This window comes from Pleurodeles waltl, chromosome 2_2 (genome assembly GCF_031143425.1).
Source record: "Pleurodeles waltl isolate 20211129_DDA chromosome 2_2, aPleWal1.hap1.20221129, whole genome shotgun sequence".
In the NCBI taxonomy this organism is placed as follows: domain Eukaryota; kingdom Metazoa; phylum Chordata; class Amphibia; order Caudata; family Salamandridae; genus Pleurodeles; species Pleurodeles waltl.
The window spans coordinates 714,899,753-714,919,371 of record NC_090439.1 but is presented as its reverse complement, the minus strand read 5'-3'; the positions used below and the strand labels follow the sequence as shown (position 1 = coordinate 714,919,371).

The 19,619-nt window shown below is 44.3% G+C and overlaps 1 protein-coding gene across 1 annotated transcript in view; it reads right to left on the bottom strand.

The window, feature by feature from the left end:
• MCMDC2 (minichromosome maintenance domain containing 2) overlaps window positions 1-19,619 on the bottom strand; it is a 1,221,288-nt gene that overhangs the window by 1,073,409 nt on the left and 128,260 nt on the right. Inside the window, exon 4 of the mRNA XM_069218905.1 lies at window positions 5,051-5,246. Within this exon, the coding sequence (XP_069075006.1) occupies window positions 5,051-5,246 (196 nt within the window). The remainder of the gene's footprint in view (window positions 1-5,050; window positions 5,247-19,619) is intronic.

The window sequence follows — 19,619 nt, the reverse complement described above, 5'->3', positions numbered from 1 at the left end:
TGCCTGGTTCTAAAGAATATTGCTTTGTCTCTATCCACAATGTCAAGTTACACCATGTGGCCGATACCGCACAGCAGACCTAGGGGACTGGTCTGTAGTGAATCCCTCTCACTACAGACCAGGATGTTCCTCTACAGGTTTTCAGCAGCAACGCTGACACCTGTCCGAGCTTGGGGAGGGTGGAATATGAGCTTTCATTGGTTTCACTAACTTCTACTACTACAAACAACACTAATATTATTGAGCAATTGTATTCAAATTCTACACAAATGGATGGCATAGTCTACTATGAACTACCAAGAGAGTATTCTGCAAGTTCTCCTCTTCCAAACACAGCTCCAGTTTTTGCACAAACTGCCTCTGGATATTTTGCTGACATCAATGACACTTTCACCGACTCATCTGCCTCTACTGCAACAAAACTGTCAAAAGCATGTAAGCTGATAATCTGGCTCAGAATGAATTACTTTATTCTTCCATGGAACTACATATGGTTCTTACTAACTGCACTTGCCTTTGCCCTTTGGATTGGGTTTGTCATTGTTTTTCCCTACATACACATGGTCATTACCTTCCTGAACGCTCTACAGTTGAACTGGTGGATGAGGTCTTAAAACCACATTTTTCATCACACAAAGTCTGCAGAGATTTGTCCCTAGTGAACATTTCTGCCATACCAATTCCTGGTGGGATTGTTAGGAATAAAGTATTATTTGGTATATATGGCCCAACGGAGGTCATTCAAATTCCATATGTATTCAAACTTTCTATAAACAATGTAATTACATCCGGAGTAGTTTCTGATGATTGGGATGTGAAAACAGTTGATTCCATGATGTCTGATTTACAGTATTATACAATATTTGAAAATGACGATGTGTATCAAACCAATGAAAATTATGGAGATATGTTCTGTTATAATTATTATGGACAATATTTCATTGACGTAGAAAGTAACCTAAAGATTAATTTAAATTATACAGAGTGAGAACACTGTCCGACACCAACAGTGGGGAGTTCCAAAACGTATAATCAAAAGTTTGCATATTTTGCTAGGCACAATGTCAAAAATGCTGAGTCGTATTATTTCAAATTGCCAGTGATGAAACTTCAACATATTATATTGACAGACACAAAATTGATTTATTCTGATTTCTTTGTTTTCCGGTTGGCTATAGAAGGCTACGATTACTGGTTGAAGTTGATAGACTTGAAAAGTATGTGGGGAACTAAAAATTGGCAAATAAGGGTAAAAGAAGCTTTATTTAGAGCATGCCTTATTCCTGTCAACTTATATTTTTGAATGAAACAGTACCACAGACAAGTTGTTTAGGCTTAGCAAAAATTAAGGAATTGAATGTGCCCAGTATTCCTACACCTGCAAAAGTTTACAAATGGCAAAAATATATAAACTCATCTGAAGATCAGCTCGATGGATGGTTTCAGAATGGAACATTTAACACATCACTTTCACATCCAGGTGGGTGGTTATTGTGGCCAGTAGACACCATTGGGTGCCATACATGGTTTGTAAACTCCAAGGGGGGTTTTAGACCAAATAGGCCGGACTCTTGTTGTGTGTCCTCAGAACACTCAGGTATAGTGATAACATATAGTGTAGGAAAATTATGCCAGCAATGGTTGAAACGTACCTCACTAGATGCTGTTAAAGAACCCCTCAGTCTCCTGTCTAATGACAAAGATTTACAGGATTTCCTGTTAGGTCCCAGAAGACAACGCAGAAAACACTTCTTATATGCAGTATATAATGAAATTTGGAAACTTTCCCAACAAGAAGCAGCTGCCCTGCTAAGCAAATTGTTCAGGAACATTTACAGACAGCATTAGCTGTTGTAGATAATGGGATTAATACCTTGCCCGACAAGATATACACTTTAAATAACATTGTATCCTCTGCAAAAGATACAGTACAGAGTGGCATGTTATCTTTACACCATGGACAGAGTCAGTTAAGGTCCATTATGCAGTTAGGTTGGACACTACAAACACTAAAAGCAGGTCGCATTCCCTGGCAGCATGTTAGCACAAGGGTAAATTTTTTCAACATTTAATTTATTGGAACATCAACAAATAATGGCTAAGAAGGAAGCGACTTATGTCATGCTAAACATCGAGAAATTAGAAAAGTTGTTTTTTACTGTAGCTGAAATACCATCTGCTGAATGACTAATACACAGGGTTATAAATCTGCCTATTTCAACACTTCAATTCACATCCTATTTGAAACACATTCCAGTAGGCAGATATGAAAGGCTGGGAAATAGTTATATACATGAGGTTGGGAGCTTCCCTTTTTATACCAATGTTTCAATGGCATGAAGGAGGTCTTTCTTGGCGGTAATGAATGCGACGGCTGTGAGCCATTCGATGGTTTGTAAACAGCTGTCCTTGCATTGGGTGTATAATGCTTCGGCAGCAAATTTGGCTTGTTATCTGAAGGGAGTTCCAGTCCCCTTGATTAGACCTGCATTCCAGGTGCTCCCAAATGGCAGCTATGTGTTCCTTAACAGTGAGAGCTATTGTGGCATGAGAGCCGGAATTGCTTATGTCATTTCAAGCTCCTAAATTGTTACATGTTGCAGGAATGTCCTCTTTCCCCTTACACAACAAAGAGGAGTAGCAGAAATTTGGCCTCATATTGCTACTTCTGACAAGTTCTGACAAGTTGAGCAGACTCAAGGCTTTATTGCTTCAAAAACATGTGGCGGTAACATCTGCACGCAAGACCTTTGCGCTTCAGGTTGTGAGGTCATTGGCAGAGATTCAGTCCCTTTTAAACACAAATTTTCAGAGACACTTTGGTGAACTCGTGGGATGAATATTCAAAGGGTCCAGTACTACAGGAACCACCCATTTATTTAAGGCTGTTGGTTCTAGTTTCATTCACGCCTTCTCATCTATATTTAGCTTAATACCTTCAGCCATACACTAAATATTTTCTAGAACTTTCGGGGGATTTCCAATTACTTTGGCCATAATAGGTGGCATTTTGCTGTTGCTACTTTTTCTGCACAATGATTGTCTCTTCACAGCAAGGAGGACTGAAAGCTCTTCCAACAGCACAACTGTGTCGTGAACGCATGATGCAGTATTTCGGAGCACCACTCCTAAAACAATTGGAGTGCGACTGGTCCCAGTTTTGGATTGTGTGCAGTCCATGTTTCGATGCCTTTGGTGCCTTTTTGAATGTGAACTGAAAGTCTGTCTTTCTATGCGGCGCTGATCTGTTAATGTTCTCGATGAGGGCTCATTATCAGACATGCCATTTTCTATGGGAAGCCGTCTATGAGTTGCCCTTTGTGGCTATTGCGACTCTTAACTCAACATTGGGCACAAAACGGAATGCTGCTGCCTCAGCTGGAGCTCAGGCTTTGGAACACGAGTGCTCTATGATATTCCTTTAAAAGGATCTGGATATTTTACCACCTGCCGAAGTAGAAGATTTCCTGGCTTTGATTGTCCAGATATAATTGGTAACTTTCAAAATGACACTGAATTTTGAATTTGGCTTTCTTTGGCGCCACTATTGACTTTCAAATTGTCGTTTTTATTCCTGCTCAGGTGTCTTAACTGGTCACTATTGCCCTTTTTGCTTATATGCTTTTATTGATAGGATTTTATTAGGCTTTATTTAATTTTAAGCGTTTAACACAACTTTGAACCTGCAAGGGGAGGGTGTTGTACAGCTATCTTAGCCATATTTTAGACATGTTATTTTAGCAAACTAGGCCTGCCGGTGTGCACTTTGCCCCAGTTACATTTTATTCAGCACTGCTCCTTTTATTCTAGCAATAGCCACATTTGCAGTGTGGTTTCATTTGTCTCTATCTAATTGTTCTTTCGCCTAGTAAAGCATTACGTTCTCAGTCTTCACTTTGTGCTTTCTTAAAGGCTACAGTCAGACAGAGTTGCCGGCAAAAGTAGTACCCTGTGTCTCCGACATTCACAGAAACATACACTCTCATACATGGGGACCATTTATTAGAATGTCAACTGTTTTATTATAAAAACTCTCCTTTGTCCCAAATATCATTATTTTTGCTGTAAGAAGAATTAATAATTTTAATAAAAAGTAAAAAAAATGTCATCTAATAGCATTAACAAATAAGTTTAAATACGTTTTTTGTTTAGACAAAATATCAAAACATTATGAATATAGTGTTTTCTATTCCACTGTAAAAGTTGTGTTCTGTGATCTGGTGTAAATCTCCCAAGTCTCTGCCAATAACTATTCATAAATGGTGATGGAATGATTCACCTGTGAAGGTATGTTAATGAAGTTGGGTACGTCCTAAAACTCACATTACAGAACATTTTCTCCAACACAGACTAATTTATTGTGGCAAATTATATTTACAAAGGAGGTGCGAATGTCCCCAAAATTAGTGCGGGTATACAGGAATGGGCTTTACCAAAGGGAGAACTAGTTTCTCTGTGGAGAAACCAAAAACGTTTAGTGCAAATGCATGTATGGGTTAAATTTAAACATGCAGAAATTCTGGTTGCTATATTTCCTTTTTCATACGTGGTTATGCATTAAATCTAGGTCTGTCGCAGAGTTACAGGACTAATCCGAGATTCCCAGACAGTAGTAACTCCTTCTCTAAATTTATGATAGCTTATTTTCGATTTTTCAAGCAGACTGTATGTGGATCGAGCTCTCAGGTATTTTTAACTCTTTTTGTACCCTCCACTACTCCCTATCTCAACTGTCAGTACAAGCCTGTGTTAGTACCAGCTTGCTACGTACGGCTAGCACCACTTTATGGTGAAGAAAATGTGGGATGTCGCATTCTTTACATACGAGTAGAGAAACGGAAGGAAGGAGCCTGTATTAAAGAACATTATTTCTAGCTCTTCTAGAACCTTTTGCCCCATGCACAGTGTTATGTCATTAGGCAAAATATATGTAGCTCTTCGGACAGTTCATTATTATGTAAATATTCACTTCCCACACACCAACACAGCGAACACACTAGTTAATTTTTATTATACATTTATTTAAAATATATTACAAAAAACGTTGTACCTTCGGAAAATGGGCAGTTATCCTCAGAACAAAGGAACCTTGCTCCTTGTGTATACTTAGTTACAACAGTCATTGCAACTACTATCCCCTCCAACATATAAAACCGCTGAGATGTGTAATCAATTGGAAACTCACGAAGACTGAGAAAATAACTCGGAAGTGATGGCAAATGTGTGAGCTTCAGCACCACATTAATCTACGAAAAAATAATTTGTGTTATTAGTATGCATATCTATATGTACAAGTAAGTAACTTAATTTAATTACATATTAGTTCTGGTAATAATGAATGCTCCCTTCACAGTATTCAATCACCTTGTACGGTCGAATTTGTCTTACTTTGGTATGTATAGACAAAGGGAATTTGAGTTAAAAAAAATGACTGCTTACGTGTTGATGCGATAGCAGGTTATAGGGAGCAGAAGTGGAGATAGACATTTTCGAAGATTCCTGGCTAAGCATCTGGTCTAGCAGAGCCACTACTTTGAGATGTCACCAATACAAAGAAAACGGATAGAATAGGGGTCTCAAACTTTTTTACTAACAAACGCTACTTATGAGCCATGAAAATCATCCTGAGCTACCAATAGTATTTGTGTTGTACACATTAGACAAGATTACATTAGTGGCCACCCTATTCAAGATTACCAGCTGTGATCATCTCAGTGCACTATTGTCAGCCGTAATGTAAAAAGGTTTAGTCAATGTGGAATTGCCTTTCAAAGATAATACATAATAACCACAGCTGCAGTGCCCTCTGGCAGCAAAGTAATAATATCAGTAATATCCCTCTCAATGCTGCATGGTGTATCATTCAAATATTAGCTTTACTTATATGTTAAAAATAATGGTTTCTGAAAATAGACCGATTTTCATGTCAAATACACACTTTAGTGCTGGTATACATATATTAATTCAACCAAGCAAAAGCTTCCGATTTAGAAAGGCTGGGCTGCAGACAGGAGACCTTCTCACAGATAGCTAGAGAACTACTCACAGGTAGCTGGAGAACTACCAGAAGGTCACGAGATACTCAGAGAAGCCTGGGAAAGAAGATAGTAATGAAATGGCATCCAACTTCTCAACACTTTATGGCACTGTTTGCGTTTCCATGGATGTTGGACATAATGAAGTGAATGGGGCACAGTGATTTAGATATACAGTGACATATTTATCTTACATACAAAGCACTTCTGTAAGGAAATGCCTACTTGGCATGGTTACCCCCTAACTTTTTGCCTTTACTGATGCTAAGTTATGATTTGAAAGTGTGCTGGGACCATGCTAACCAGGCCCCAGCACCAGTGTTCTTTCCCTAAACTGTACCTTTGTCTCCACAATTGGCACAACCTTGGCACTCAGGTAAGTCCCTTGTAAATGGTACCTCTGGTACCAAGGGCCCTGATGCCAGGGAAGGTCTCTAAGGGCTGCAGCATCTCTTAGCCACCCTAGGGACCCCTCACTCAGCACATGCTTCATAGCTTGTGTGTGCTGGTGGGGAGAAAATGACTAAGTCGACATGGCACTCCCCTCAGAGTGCCATGCCAACCTCACACTGCCTGTGGCATAGGTAATTCACCCCTCTAACAGGCCTTACAGCCCTAAGGCAGGGTGCACTATACCGCAGGTGAGGGCATATGTGCATGAGCACTATGCCCCTACAGTGTCTAAGCAAAACCTTAAGACATTGTAAGTGCAGGGTAGTCATAAGAGTATATGGTCTGGGAGTTTGTCAAACACGAACTCCACAGTTCCATAATGGCTACACTGAAAACTGGGAAGTTTGGTATGAAACTTCTCAGCACAATAAATGCACACTGATGCCAGTGTGCAATTTATTGTAAAATATACCCAGAGGGCATCTTAGAGATGCCCCCTGAAAACATCCCAAACTTGTAGTGTAGGCTGACCAGTTCCTGCCAGCCTGCCACACACCAGACATGTTGCTGGCCACATGGGGAGAGTGCCTTTGTCACTCTGTGGCCAGGAACAATGCCTGTACTGGGTGGAGGTGCTTCTCACCTCCCCCTGCAGGAACTGTAAAACCTGGCAGTGAGCCTCAAAGGCTCACCCCTTTTGTTACAGCGCCCCAGGGCATCCCAGCTAGTGGAGATGCCCACCCCTCCGGCCACTGCCCCCACTTTTGGCGGCAAGGCTGGAGGAGATAAGAAAATAAGTTACTTACCTGTAACTGTAGTTCTCCAGCATTAGAATCTTTCATAGATTCACATGCTTGAATCATTCCCTGTTGTCGAGATGGGAGTCCCGGTACAATTTTCACAAGTAATGTTAAGACATATTAAAGAGAAAAAAGGCACTAGGCCTCTTCAATTCTATAGTCTATCAGAGTCATTTTGTGAAAAGGACCAAACCTGAGCATCCACCAATCAGGCAACAGCACCCTTCAGAACCTCCTGAGAGAAGCTCTAGCACCTCAGATTTTCCAAGCACAAGTGTGTATATTATGTTAAATATATATATAAAGAAAGAAAGAGGTGAAGTGAGCTTCTCCGGGGAGGCGGGTGGGTCGCATGTGAATCTATGAAAGATTCCAATACTGGAGAACTACAGTTACAGGTAAGTAACTTATTTTCTTACTCCAGTATTGGAACTTTCATAGATACACATGCTTGAATCAGAGTAGAGAGCAATAACTATGCACATTGTAATATGACAACAGCTCTAATAGAAAAAATATCTTGAACCACAAAACCTTATCATCATCCTGCATATAATGATGAACTATCTAAGTATACACCCATATGTCTATATATATATACAAATACATATACACATACATATAGACAGATATATATATATATATATATATATATATATATATACACACCCATATATATATCTCCAATACATACAGATATACCTGTACAGATACATAATGAAATTCCAAGAAAAAACAGTAAAAAGAAACTATTATAAGACACTACTGTAACATGACCATTGTGTTCAAACCCGCTTACTTATGTGATTGTCATAACGTTCTTTTATTCTTCTATACATTTCTGTTTTTTCTCTCTCTATATATATATATTTTTTTTAATTGTAAACAATGTGCATACCTGTTCTAGGATAGAGGGATGTAGGAGAAATGGCTCACCTTCACCTGAAGAGATTCCTGAGAACCGCTTGGCCCACTGCTACCTCTCCGTGAGAAAGCAATTCCAAGCAGTAGTGCTTAGTGAAAGTATGACAGCTCTTCCATGTTGCTGCCCTACAAATGTCTTGTAGTGGCACTCCGGCAAACAGTGCCGCTGACGATGAGACTTTTCTCGTAGAGTGAGCATGCACAGATGAGTGCAAAGGTTTGCCCGCTGCTTGATGGCAAAAGCGAATGGCTGAGGCTATCCATCTGGAAATACTCTGCTTGGATAGTGGGTACCCCTTCCTAGGAGCACTGTACGCCACAAATAACTGATTAGAGCGTCGAAAAGATTAAGTCCTGTCCAAATAAAATTGAACACATCTTTTAACGTCTAAGGAGTGTAATGCCCTCTCCGCCGGAGTAGATGGATGAGGGAAAAAAGACTTGTAGACTAAAGGTTCCTTTATGGGAAAGTCCGACGGAACCTTTGGAATAAAATGCGGGTTAGTGCGCATTAACAGTCTGTCGTGTTTAAGCTGCAGGAATGGCTCTTGGATGGACAGCGCTTGCAGCTCGCTGACCCGCCTAGCTGATGTTAGGGCTACCAATAAGGCAACCTTCCACGACAAGAACTTGAGGGAAGCACGATGGATCGGTTCAAACGGATGCTTCATCAGTTGTGCCAAAACAATATTCCGATTCCACGAAGGAGGTGGTGGTCTGAAAGGAGGATAAACCCTGAAAAGCCCCTTCAGAAATCTCTTAATCAGCTGAGAAGAGAAGAGTGAGGGTGTGTCATCTGAACGTCTGTATGCAGCTATAGCTGCTAAGTGAACTTTAATGGACGAGTGTGCTAGGCCAGATTGAGCTAACTGTAAGAGATACAGCAATATTTCCTCTGGTGGAGAGACTAGAGGGTTAATCCGGCGCTGAAGACACCAGGCACAGAATCTCTTCCATTTACACTGATATGTCTTGTTCGTGTTATCCGCTCTAGCCTTTGACAAAATATCCCTGCAGGCCTGTGGGATATTCAAATGCGCGAACTCTCTGTGGTGAGGAGCCATGCTGATAACCCCATTGACTGCGGATCGGGGTGCCGAACCTGGCCATTGTTCATTGTTAGTAATTGAGGTAACGGCTCCAGTGGAATATGAGGTTTGACTGAGAGAATGAGCAGTTCCGCGAACCAATGTTGGCGCGGCCAGTACGGGCTATCAGTATTAGAGTGCATGGTTCTGTTTTCATCTTCGTGAGGACCCTTGGGATCAACGGAATGGGAGGAAAGGTGTAAGCAAAGATGTCTGACCAGACTATCGAAAACGCATTCCCCCAAGATCCCTTTTGGTGATGCCAACTTGCGAAGAACCGGCATTTGGCGTTGTCCATGCTCGCAAACAGGTCCACCTTTGGTGTTCCCCACACGGAAAAAATCTGGTTCAGTACTGTCTGGTCTAGCTCCCACTCGTGGCAGTCCGATTTCTGCCTGATGAGTGCATCTGCTGTCTTGTTGTTTATTCCAGGCAAGTGTACCGCTGATAGTGTGATGCCTTGCTGCGAGGCCCAATTCCAGATCGCTTGGGCTTCCCTGGAGAGGGTGAGAGATCTTGTGCCTCCTTGTTTGTTGAGATAGTGCATCGTAGTGGTGTTGTCCGTTCTTATCACCACTTGTAATCCTGAGATCCTTGGGAGAAACGCTTGTAAGGCCAGGTGCACTGCCCTGAGTTCTAGCCAATTGATATGCATTGATGTCAGATGCATTGGCCATTTGCCACTTATTTTCAGATCCTGTAACACCGCTCCCCAGCCTTCCAGTGAGGCATCCGTTGTTATGGTCCACGGGGCTAGTTGCTGTAGAAAGGAAAGGCCGATTGATAGAAGATGCCTTTGAGACCACCATCTCAGAGTTCTGATCATTATCGGAGTTATTTGTACTTGGTCTTCGAAAGTGCCTGATACTTGGAGCCATTGACGATTTAGCTGCTCCTGTAAGGGGCGCATCTTTAGGCGACACAGAGGGATCAGAGGCATGCATGAAGACATCATGCCCAACAGTGATTTGAACAGATGGACAGTAACCTTTCGTCTTCTCTGTATGGAACTCACTAGAGTCAGTAGTCTTTGTTGCCTCTCTAACGTAGGACATGCCATGCCGCAATCTGTGTTCAGTTTTGCTCCCCGAAAAGTAATATTGTGCACTGGTAGAGGGTTGGAATTCTCCCAGTTGATTGTGAATCCGAGATTGGTCAGTAAGGAAACGCACTTTTTTGTTGACTTGTGCGCTCCTGTGTAAGTCTTTGCCTTTATCAACCAATCGTCTAAGTATGGAAAAACCTGGTGCTTTCTTCTTCTGAGAAAGGCTGCGACTGGTGCTAGGCATTTGGTAAATATTCTTGGGGCTGATTTCAGTCCGAAAGGAAGGACACGGTATTGATAATGGCTCCCGGCTACGGTGAATCTTAAATATTTTCTGTGGGCAGGGTGGATGGGTATGTGGAAGTATGCGTCTTTGAGGTCTAGTGATGACATAAAATCTCCCTGATTGAGACGCAGAAGGACGTCTTGCAGGCTGATCATTCGGAACGATTGCTTCTTTAGGTATACATTTAATTCCCTTAAATCGAGAATCGGCCTCCAATCCTTCCACTTTTTCCGAATGATGAAGAACCTGGAATAAAATCCTGTTCCCCGGTGGGCCCGAGGCACCTTCTCTATAGCTCCCTTGAGAAGCATCTTGTCGATCTCTTTTTTGAGTTGTTGAGGGTACCTTGAAGGAGTCCTGTGGGGAGGGTTGGAGGGAGGTATCTGGATAAATTCTAAAGTATGGCCCCGTTTCACTAATTGTAGGACCCACTTGTCTGACGTAATGGTTTGCCATTGACTGAGGAATAAAGAGATCCTCCCGCCCAGAGTGACAGGAGGAGGACTGGGCGTAGCCGGTGCCTTGAAAACATCAGGATCTATGAGCTGAATCTTTGGCCGGACAGGTTGAACGTCCACGGCCTGCCGGTCTACTAGAGGCTGGTTGTGTCGGCTGCCTTTGCGAGTAGTATGGACCATACTGCTGTGAAGATGATGGATAGGAAGGATATCTGTGCTGTTGATATCCCCCTCTGTATGAGGGTTGGCCACGCCCTCTAGGACGAAAGGACGATCTTCGATATTGTAGGGTCCCTAATGACCTTGCCGTGTCCGTTTTGATTGATTGTAGGGCTTCATCGACATGTTTGCCAAATAGCGCTTGGCCATCAAAGGGTAAGTCCAGGATTTTATTTTGGACTTCTGGGCGAAACGAGGTGGCCTTAAGCCAGCCCTGTCTTCTTAATACAGCTGCACCTGCAAGTTGTCTAAAAGCAGTGGTCGCTATATCCATTGCACAGTCTATAAGCTCTGCAGACGTGCGTTGACCTTCTTGTACCGTTTTATTTGCCTCTGATCTAGCGTCCTCTGGCAATTGGTTAATAAAAGGTGCAATATCCGCCCAAAGCTATCTGTCGAATCTAGACATAATAGCCAAGGAGTCGGCAGCTCTAACTACTAGGCTAGCCATAGACGAAAACCTTTTGCCTATGTTATCTAGCCGCCTACCCTCCTTGTCTGGGGGTGCGGAAATCGGGGCAGAAGGATTCTTCGATCTTCTTTGAGCTGCCTGAGCTACTACTGAATCCGGGGGAGGATGTCCTGTTAAGCATGTTGGTGCATCATCAGGAGCTTTGTACTTTTTACCCAGACGTGGCAAAACTGCTGTGACTGTTGCCGGATTATTCATGACTTTAAGGCCCTCCTCCCACAGGTAGTTCACCATCGGGATAGAGCGCACAGACTTCTGAAAGGGCTCTTTAAAATCGTACAGGAAACAGTCTGTTTGCTTAGTAGGTAACGGTAAGGCAAAACGCTTGGCTGCCCTCTCTAGAAGATTGTGAAATCCTCCAATGTCTTCTGGTGGGGATTCCACCTTCGAATGAGAAGGAGAAGAAGGAGCAGGGATAATGTACTCGTCCCACTCTGAGTGAGTGTCAATGAGCTCTCCTTCTTCCGGATCCCCTTCTGAGATGTCGGTGTCCTGGGGAATTGTCATGTCCGGAGTGGCCACATTTGTGAGATGCAAGGACGTTGGTCTCTGATGTGGAGTAGAAACACCAGAAATAGGCGATGGAGGAGATTGTTCTCCTTGAGGAGGAAACCTTCTGTTGTAATCCACTAACATTGCTCTAAGGTCAGTAAGCAGTGCTGAAGGAATAAACGCCCTCTGTTGATATTGCTGTTGCTCTGAGTAAACCTGAGGATCATAAGCTTCTTCATATTCCTCTTCTTCCTGGTAGTTTACAGTCAATTCAGAAGGACTGTGGGCTGTTCCAAAAGGCCCGTCTTCATCTGAATCTTCATCTCCCCCAAAAGATGTACTGGCACAAGGGAGGACACCTTACTAGGTGATGTGTGGGTTGACGTTAGCTTTTCTCCTCTCTTTAGATGTTTTTCCCTCGTCGACAGTGTCGTCGACTACGTGTAAATAGACTTCGTCATATACGGTGCCGTCGACGCTGGACGCAGTTATTTTAATAGCAGACAGTGTCGCCGACGAGTCTACCGTCGACGAAGTCGTCGACGACGGTAGGGCTGACACTGACATCAGCGCCGTTGACGATGACGAGGTGTAGACGGTCGTCGACGCTGACGTCGTCGCTGCAGTTCTCGTCGATGGTGGGGTACTTGTTCTTGTCGACGATGTCGCCGGCGGAGCCGTCGACGATGGAAATCCAGAAGTAGATGTTGTCGTCGGCAATGCACCCACCGACGGTGCCGTCGACGGGGAATCGGTCGACGAAGCCTTTTTTCCAGTCACAGAGGATGGCTTCTTGAAAGGCACAGATGGTGGAACAGATGAAGACTTTCTGTGCCTCTCAGAACTGGAAGAATGTCTTTTCCCCTCTTTACTTGAAACTTTCGTTGGGGAAGAAGATGGGCTGCGACCCTTATAAGACCCTGAAGTAGTCTTTTTGAGGGCCTTTCTTGAGATTTGTGAGGGAGATCTAGAGCGTGATCTCGCCCTTTTAGATGATCTCTTAGATGTTGATGATTCCTCACTCTCTGAATCAGAAACTGGATCCTTCCTATGTTTTAGTTTCTGCAGCCATATTAATAATCTGCCTTCCCTGTCTTTTAAGGTTTTAGAGGAAAAAGTAAGGCAAATCTTACAGTCTTTGGCTGAATGATCTGGGTACAGGCAGTAAATGCAGTCTTGGTGAGGGTCTTCAGAATGAAGCCTTTTCTTCCCACAAGTCTTGCAGTCTCTGAAGAGACTCTTCTTTTCCTTGTCAGACATAGTTGAAAAATAGGTGACAAATCCAAATAAATGAGTTCTCTGAGAGAAAAATAGTTGAATAAAGGTGTAAAGACAGAGCAGAGCTCTGAGGAGACTCCCTCGCACGACGTGCGGTAGAAAATCTGAGGTGCTAGAGCTTCTCTCAGGAGGTTCTGAAGGGTGCTGTCGCCTGATTGGTGGAGGCTCAGGTTTGGTCCTTTTCACAAAATGACTCTGATAGACTATAGAATTGAAGAGGCCTAGGGCCTTTTTTCTCTTTAATATGTCTTAACATTACTTGTGAAAATTGTACCGGGACTCCCATCTCGACGACGGGGAATGATTCAAGCATGTGAATCTATGAAAGTTCCAATACTGGAGTAATGAGAAAAACAAGGAGGAGTCACCCATCAGTCAGTACAGCCCCTAAGGTGTCCTGAGCTGAGGTGACCCCTGCCTTGAGAAATCCTCCATCTCCACAGGGAGGAGGCACAAAGAGGGTGTAGCCACCCTCAAGGACAGTAGCCACTGGCTACTGCCCCCCTAGACCTAAACACACCCCTAGGTTCAGTATTTAGGGGCTCCCTAGATCCCAGGAAATCAGATTCCTGCAACCTGAAGAAAGAAGAAGGACTGCTGACCTACAAGCCTGCAGAGAAGGAGGAAGACGACAACTGATTTGGTCCCAGCCCTACCGGCCTGTCTCCAACTTTGAAAACCTGTTCCAGCGATGCATCCGACAGGAACCAGCGACTTCTGACTTTTAGATGCCTTGATAGAGAGGCCTGCTGCTTGCAGGTCTGCAAGACCTTCTTCAGGTGGACCAGGTGATCCTGCCAGTTGGAGCTAAAGACAGCAATATCATCAAGATAAGCTGCACTAAAGGACTCCAAGCCAGCAAGGACTTGATTCACCAACCTTTGGAAGGTGGCAGATGCATTCTTTAAGCCAAAGGGCATTACAGTAAACGGGTAGTGCCCATCAGGTGTAGAGAATGCTGTTTTCTCTTTTGCTCCTGGTGCCATTCTTATTTGCCAGTACCCTGCTGTCAAGTCAAAGGTTCTCAGGTATTTGGCAGTACCCAATTTGTTAATCAGCTCATCTGCCCTTGGAATGGGGTGAGCATCTGTCTTGGTGACAGAATTAAGCCCTCTGTTGTCCACACAAAACCTCATCTCTCTCTTGCCATCTATTGTGTGAGGTTTGGGGACCAAGACCACTGGGCTAGCTCAGAGTGCTTAATCACTCCCAACTCCAGCATCTTGTGGACTTCCACTTTGATGCTTTCCTTAACTTGGTCAGACCGTCTGAATATTTTGTTTTTGACAGGCATGCTGTCTCTTTTGTCCACATCATGGGTACACAGGTGTGTCTGACCAGGGGTTAGGGAAAAGAGCTCAGCAAACTGCTGGAGGACTTGCCTGCAGTCAGCTTGCTGTTGGCCAGAGAGGGTGTCTGAGTAGATCACTCCATCTACTGTGCCATCTTTAGGGTCAGTGGAGAGGAGATCAGGGAGAGGTTCACTCTTTGCTTCCTGGTCCTCATCTATAACCATCAACATGTTTACATCTGCCCTGTCATGGAAGAGTTTTAGGCGGTTAACATGAATTACCCTCTTGGGGGTCCTTCTAGTGCCCAGGTCCACAGGTAGGTGACCTCACTCTTTTTCTCTAGCACTGGGTATGGGCAACTCCATTTGTCCTGGAGTGCCCTGGGAGCCACAGGCTCCAGAACACAGACTTTCTGCCCCGGCTGAAACTCAACCATAGCAGCCTTTTGGTCATACCACATCTTCTGGAGTTGTTGGCTGGGCTCAAGGTTTTTACTTGCCTTTTCCATGTACTCTGCCATCCTGGAACGTAGGCCTAGCATATAGTCCACTATATCTTGCTTAGGCTCATGGAGAGGTCTCTCCCAGCCTTCTTTCACAAGAGCTAGTGTGGTCCCCTAACAGGATGGCCAAACAGAAGTTCAAAAGGGGAAACCCCTACTCCCTTCTGAGGCACCTCTCTGTAGGCGAAAAGCAGGCATGGCAAGAGCACATCCCATCTCCTTTTGAGTTTTTCAGGGAGCCCCATGATCATGCCCTTCAATGTCTTGTTAAATCTCTCAACAAGACCATTGGTTTGTGGATGGTATGGTGTGGTGAATGTGTAAGTCACCCCACACTCATTCCACATATGTTTCAGGTAAGCTGACATGAAGTTGGTACCTCTGTCAGAAACCACCTCCTTAGGAAATCCCACTCTGGTAAAAATACCAATGAGTGCTTTGGCTACTACATGGGCAGTAGTGGACCTAAGGGGAATTGCTTCAGGGTACCTAGTAGCATGATCCAATACTACTAGGATATACTGATTCCCTGATGCTGTGGGAGGTTCAAGTGGACCCACTATATCCCCTCCCACTCTTTCAAAGGGGACCCCCACCACTGGAAGTGGAATGAGGGGGGCCTTTGGATGACCACCTGTCTTACCACTGGCTTGACAGGTGGCACAGGAGGCACAAACCTCCTTCACTTTCTGGGACATATTGGGCCAATAGAAATGGTTGACTAACCTCTCCCATGTCTTGGTTTGTCCCAAATGCCCAGGAAGGGGAATGTCATGGGCCAAGGTCAGAAGGAACTCCCTAAACTGAGAAGAGAGTTTCTGTTTCTTTTCTGTGCTGAAGCTGGTTCCCCAGTCTTCTTTCCTTTTCTCTTGGAGGGTTGGGCCATTATTCCAGACTCCAACACCTCTTTTTCACCCTAAGCTCTGCACTGTGCCCTAGTCTTGACACACACCAGTTCAGGGATACGCAGCATGGCTGCATGGGTATTGAGTTCTACCTCAGCCCATGCTGAGGACTCCAGCTCATTTTCAAGTAGACATTCAACTGGTATAGCAAAAGAGACTACCACCTGTTGCAGGCCAGTGACCCCTCCCTATTCTAAAGTTACCATAGCCATGGGATGTACTTTAGTCTGATTGTCAGCACTGGTGACTGGATAAGTTTGTCCAATCAGTTATTGTCCTGTGGAAACCAGTTTGTCTGTCACCATAGTGACACTGGCACCTGTATCCCTCAGGGCCTCTACTCTAGTCCCATTAATAAAGAGCTGCTGCCTGTATTTTTGCATGTTAGGCGGCCAGGGAGCTAGTGGGGCTAAGTCCACCCCAGCTTCAGAGACTAATGTAGCTTCAGTGTGAACCCTGATTTGCTCTGGACACACTGTTGATCCCACCTGGAGACTGGCTATTCCAGTGCTAACTGGAGTAGTAGTTGATGTGGAACCTTTCTTGGGACAGGCCGTGTCTCCAGTTTGATGTCCATGCTGACTACAGCTGCAACACCAGGGCTTTTTGGGATCAAAGTTTTTACCCTGGTACCCAAATGAGGATTGTGAAGAGGGTTTGGACCCACCCTCCTGTGCAGGTTGTTGGGGCCCTGTACAAGACTCTTTACTTTTTTACCTTGGATGTCTCAACACTCTTCCCCTGGGGAGGCTTTGTGACCCCTTTCTTTTGGTCACCCCCTGTGGAAGTCTTGGTCACCCTTGTCTTAACCCAGTGGTCTGCCTTTTTTCCCAATTCTTGGGGAGAAATTGGACCTAGGTCTACCAGATGCTGATGCAGTTTATCATTGAAACAATTACTTAAAAGGTGCTCCTTCATAAACAAATTATACAGCCCTTCATAATCATTTACACCACTGCCATTAATCCAACCATCTAGTGTTTACACTGAGAAGTCAACCAAAATCAACCCAGGTCTGGCTCGAGGATTTTTGAGCCCCCCTGAACCTAATCCTGTACTCCTCAGTGGAGAATCCAAAGCCCTCAATCAGGGTAGCCTTCATGAGGTCATAGGAGTCTGCATTGTTTCTAGAGAGTGTGAGGAGTCTATCCTTATACTTTCCAGTGAGCATTCCCCAAAGGAGAGCACCCCAATGAGATCTGTTTACTTTTCTGGTTGCACAAGCCCTCTCAAAATCTGTGAACCATTTGGTGATGTCATCACCATCTTCATATTTTGTTACAATCCCTTTGGGGATTTTTAGCATGTCAGTATTCTCTCTGACCCTATTTAAGTTGCTGCCACCATTGATGGGAGCTAAACCCATCTATTTTCTTTTCCTTTCTATGGCTAGCAGCTGTTTCTCCAAAGCCAATCTTTTGGCCATCCTGACTAACAGGAGGTCATCTTCATTGAGGCTGCCCTCCATGTTTTCAGAGGTACTGCACTCCCCTATGGAAGAACCAGTCTCTCTGACTATGATTTGAGAAGTCAGGGTTTGAGGGACCCTGTTCTCCCTATTTAGGACAGGAGGGGGGAAGTCATCCTCCTGTTCACTAATTTCCCCATCTGAAGGATTATCCTCAGAGGGGTGGTCCCTTTTGAACTCTGCCAAAAGCTCCTGGAGCTTTACTTTGGTAGGGTTGGACCCAGTTTTTATATTTTTTATTTTACAGAGTGTCCTTAACTCTGACATCCTAAGATGCAGGTAAGGGGTGAGGTTGAGTTCCACCACCATCTCTTCTGTGCTAGACATTCTTTTTCTAAAAGTTGGGGTACTTTTTAAGAATCTAAACTATCTCTAGAACTTAATCCAAACTTTTACAAAACTTTTAAACTCTAAAAGAAATGCTAACAGGGACTTACACAAGGCCCTAGCAGGACTTTTTGTAAAATTTAGAAAAATAGTTCAAATTGCAAAAATCAGTTTCTAATGACAATTTTTTGAATTTAGTCGTGTGATCAGGTATTGGCTGAGTAGTCCAGCAAATGCAAAGTCTTAGACCCCACCGCTGATCCACCAATGTAGGAACTTGGCTCTGTATATACTATTTCAAAGTAAGAAATAATGTGCACAGAGTCCAATGGTTCCCATTAGAGGTACGATAGTGGCAAAAGTAGATAATTCTAATGCTCTATTTTGTGGTAGTGTGGTCGAGCAGTAGGCTTATCAGAGGGTAGTTTTAAGCATTTGTTGTACACAACCAGGCAATAAATTAGGAACACACACTCAAAGACTTACTCCAGGCCAATAGGTTTTTATATTGAAAAATATATTTTCTTAGTTTATTTTAAGAACCACAGGTTCAAGATTTACAGTTAATACTTTAAATGCAAGGTACTTCACTTAGATACTTAAGGAACTTTGAATGAAAGCAATATCACATACAGTACAGTCTTTGTAAAAATGGCAATAAGCTGTTTTCAAAGTGGACACTGCAAAAGTGAGCAGTTCCTGGGGGAGGTAAGTAAAGGTTAGTTTTGGAGGTAAGTAAAATACTTACAAGTCTCAAGTTTGGGGCATAGGCAGCCCACCGTTGGGGGTTCAAGCCAACCCCAAAGTTACCACACCAGCAGCTCAGGGCTGATCAAGTGGTCAAAGAGGTGCCCAAAACACATAGGCGCCTATGGGGAACAGGGGTGCTCCTGTTCCAGTATGCCAGCAGGTAAGTATTTGCGTCCTCAGGGGGCAGACCAGGGGGGACACAAGAAGGCACACAAAGTACACCCTCAGCGGCACAGGGGCGGCTGGGTGCATTGAGCAAAGCAGGCTCCGGTTTTAGATTGAAATCAATGGAGGGACCCGGGGGTCACTCTAGCGTTGCAGGCAGGTACGAGGGAGGGCTTCTTGGGACAGCCACTACCTGGGCTAAGCAAAGGGTCGCCTGGGGGTCGCTCTTGCACTGAAGTTCGGTTTCTTCAGGTCCTGGGGGCTGTGGGTGCAGTGTTGGTTCCAGGCGTCGGGTCCCTCGTTACAGGCAGTAGCTATCAGGGGGAGCCTCTGGATTCTCTCTGCAGGCGTCGCTGTGGTGGCTCAGGGGGGTCGTCTCTGGTTACTCACGGGCTCGCAGTCGCTGGGGAGTCCTCCCTGTGTGTTGTTTTCTGCAGGTCGAGCCGGGGGCATCGGTGCAGAGTGTGAAGTCTTGGAAAGTTGCTTCTTTGTTGCAAAGAAGTAGCTGGTTTTGAACAGGGCCGCTGTTCATGGGAGTTTCTTGGTCCTTTAGTCCAGGGCAGTCCTCTGAGGCTTCGGAAGTTGCTGGTCCCTGTCGGATGCGTCGCTGGAGCAGGTTTTCTAAGTTGGAGATAGGCCGGTAGGGCTGGGGCCAAATCAGTTGTCGTCTTCCTCCTTCACTGCAGGCTTGTAGGTCATCAGTCCTTCTTCTTTCTTCAG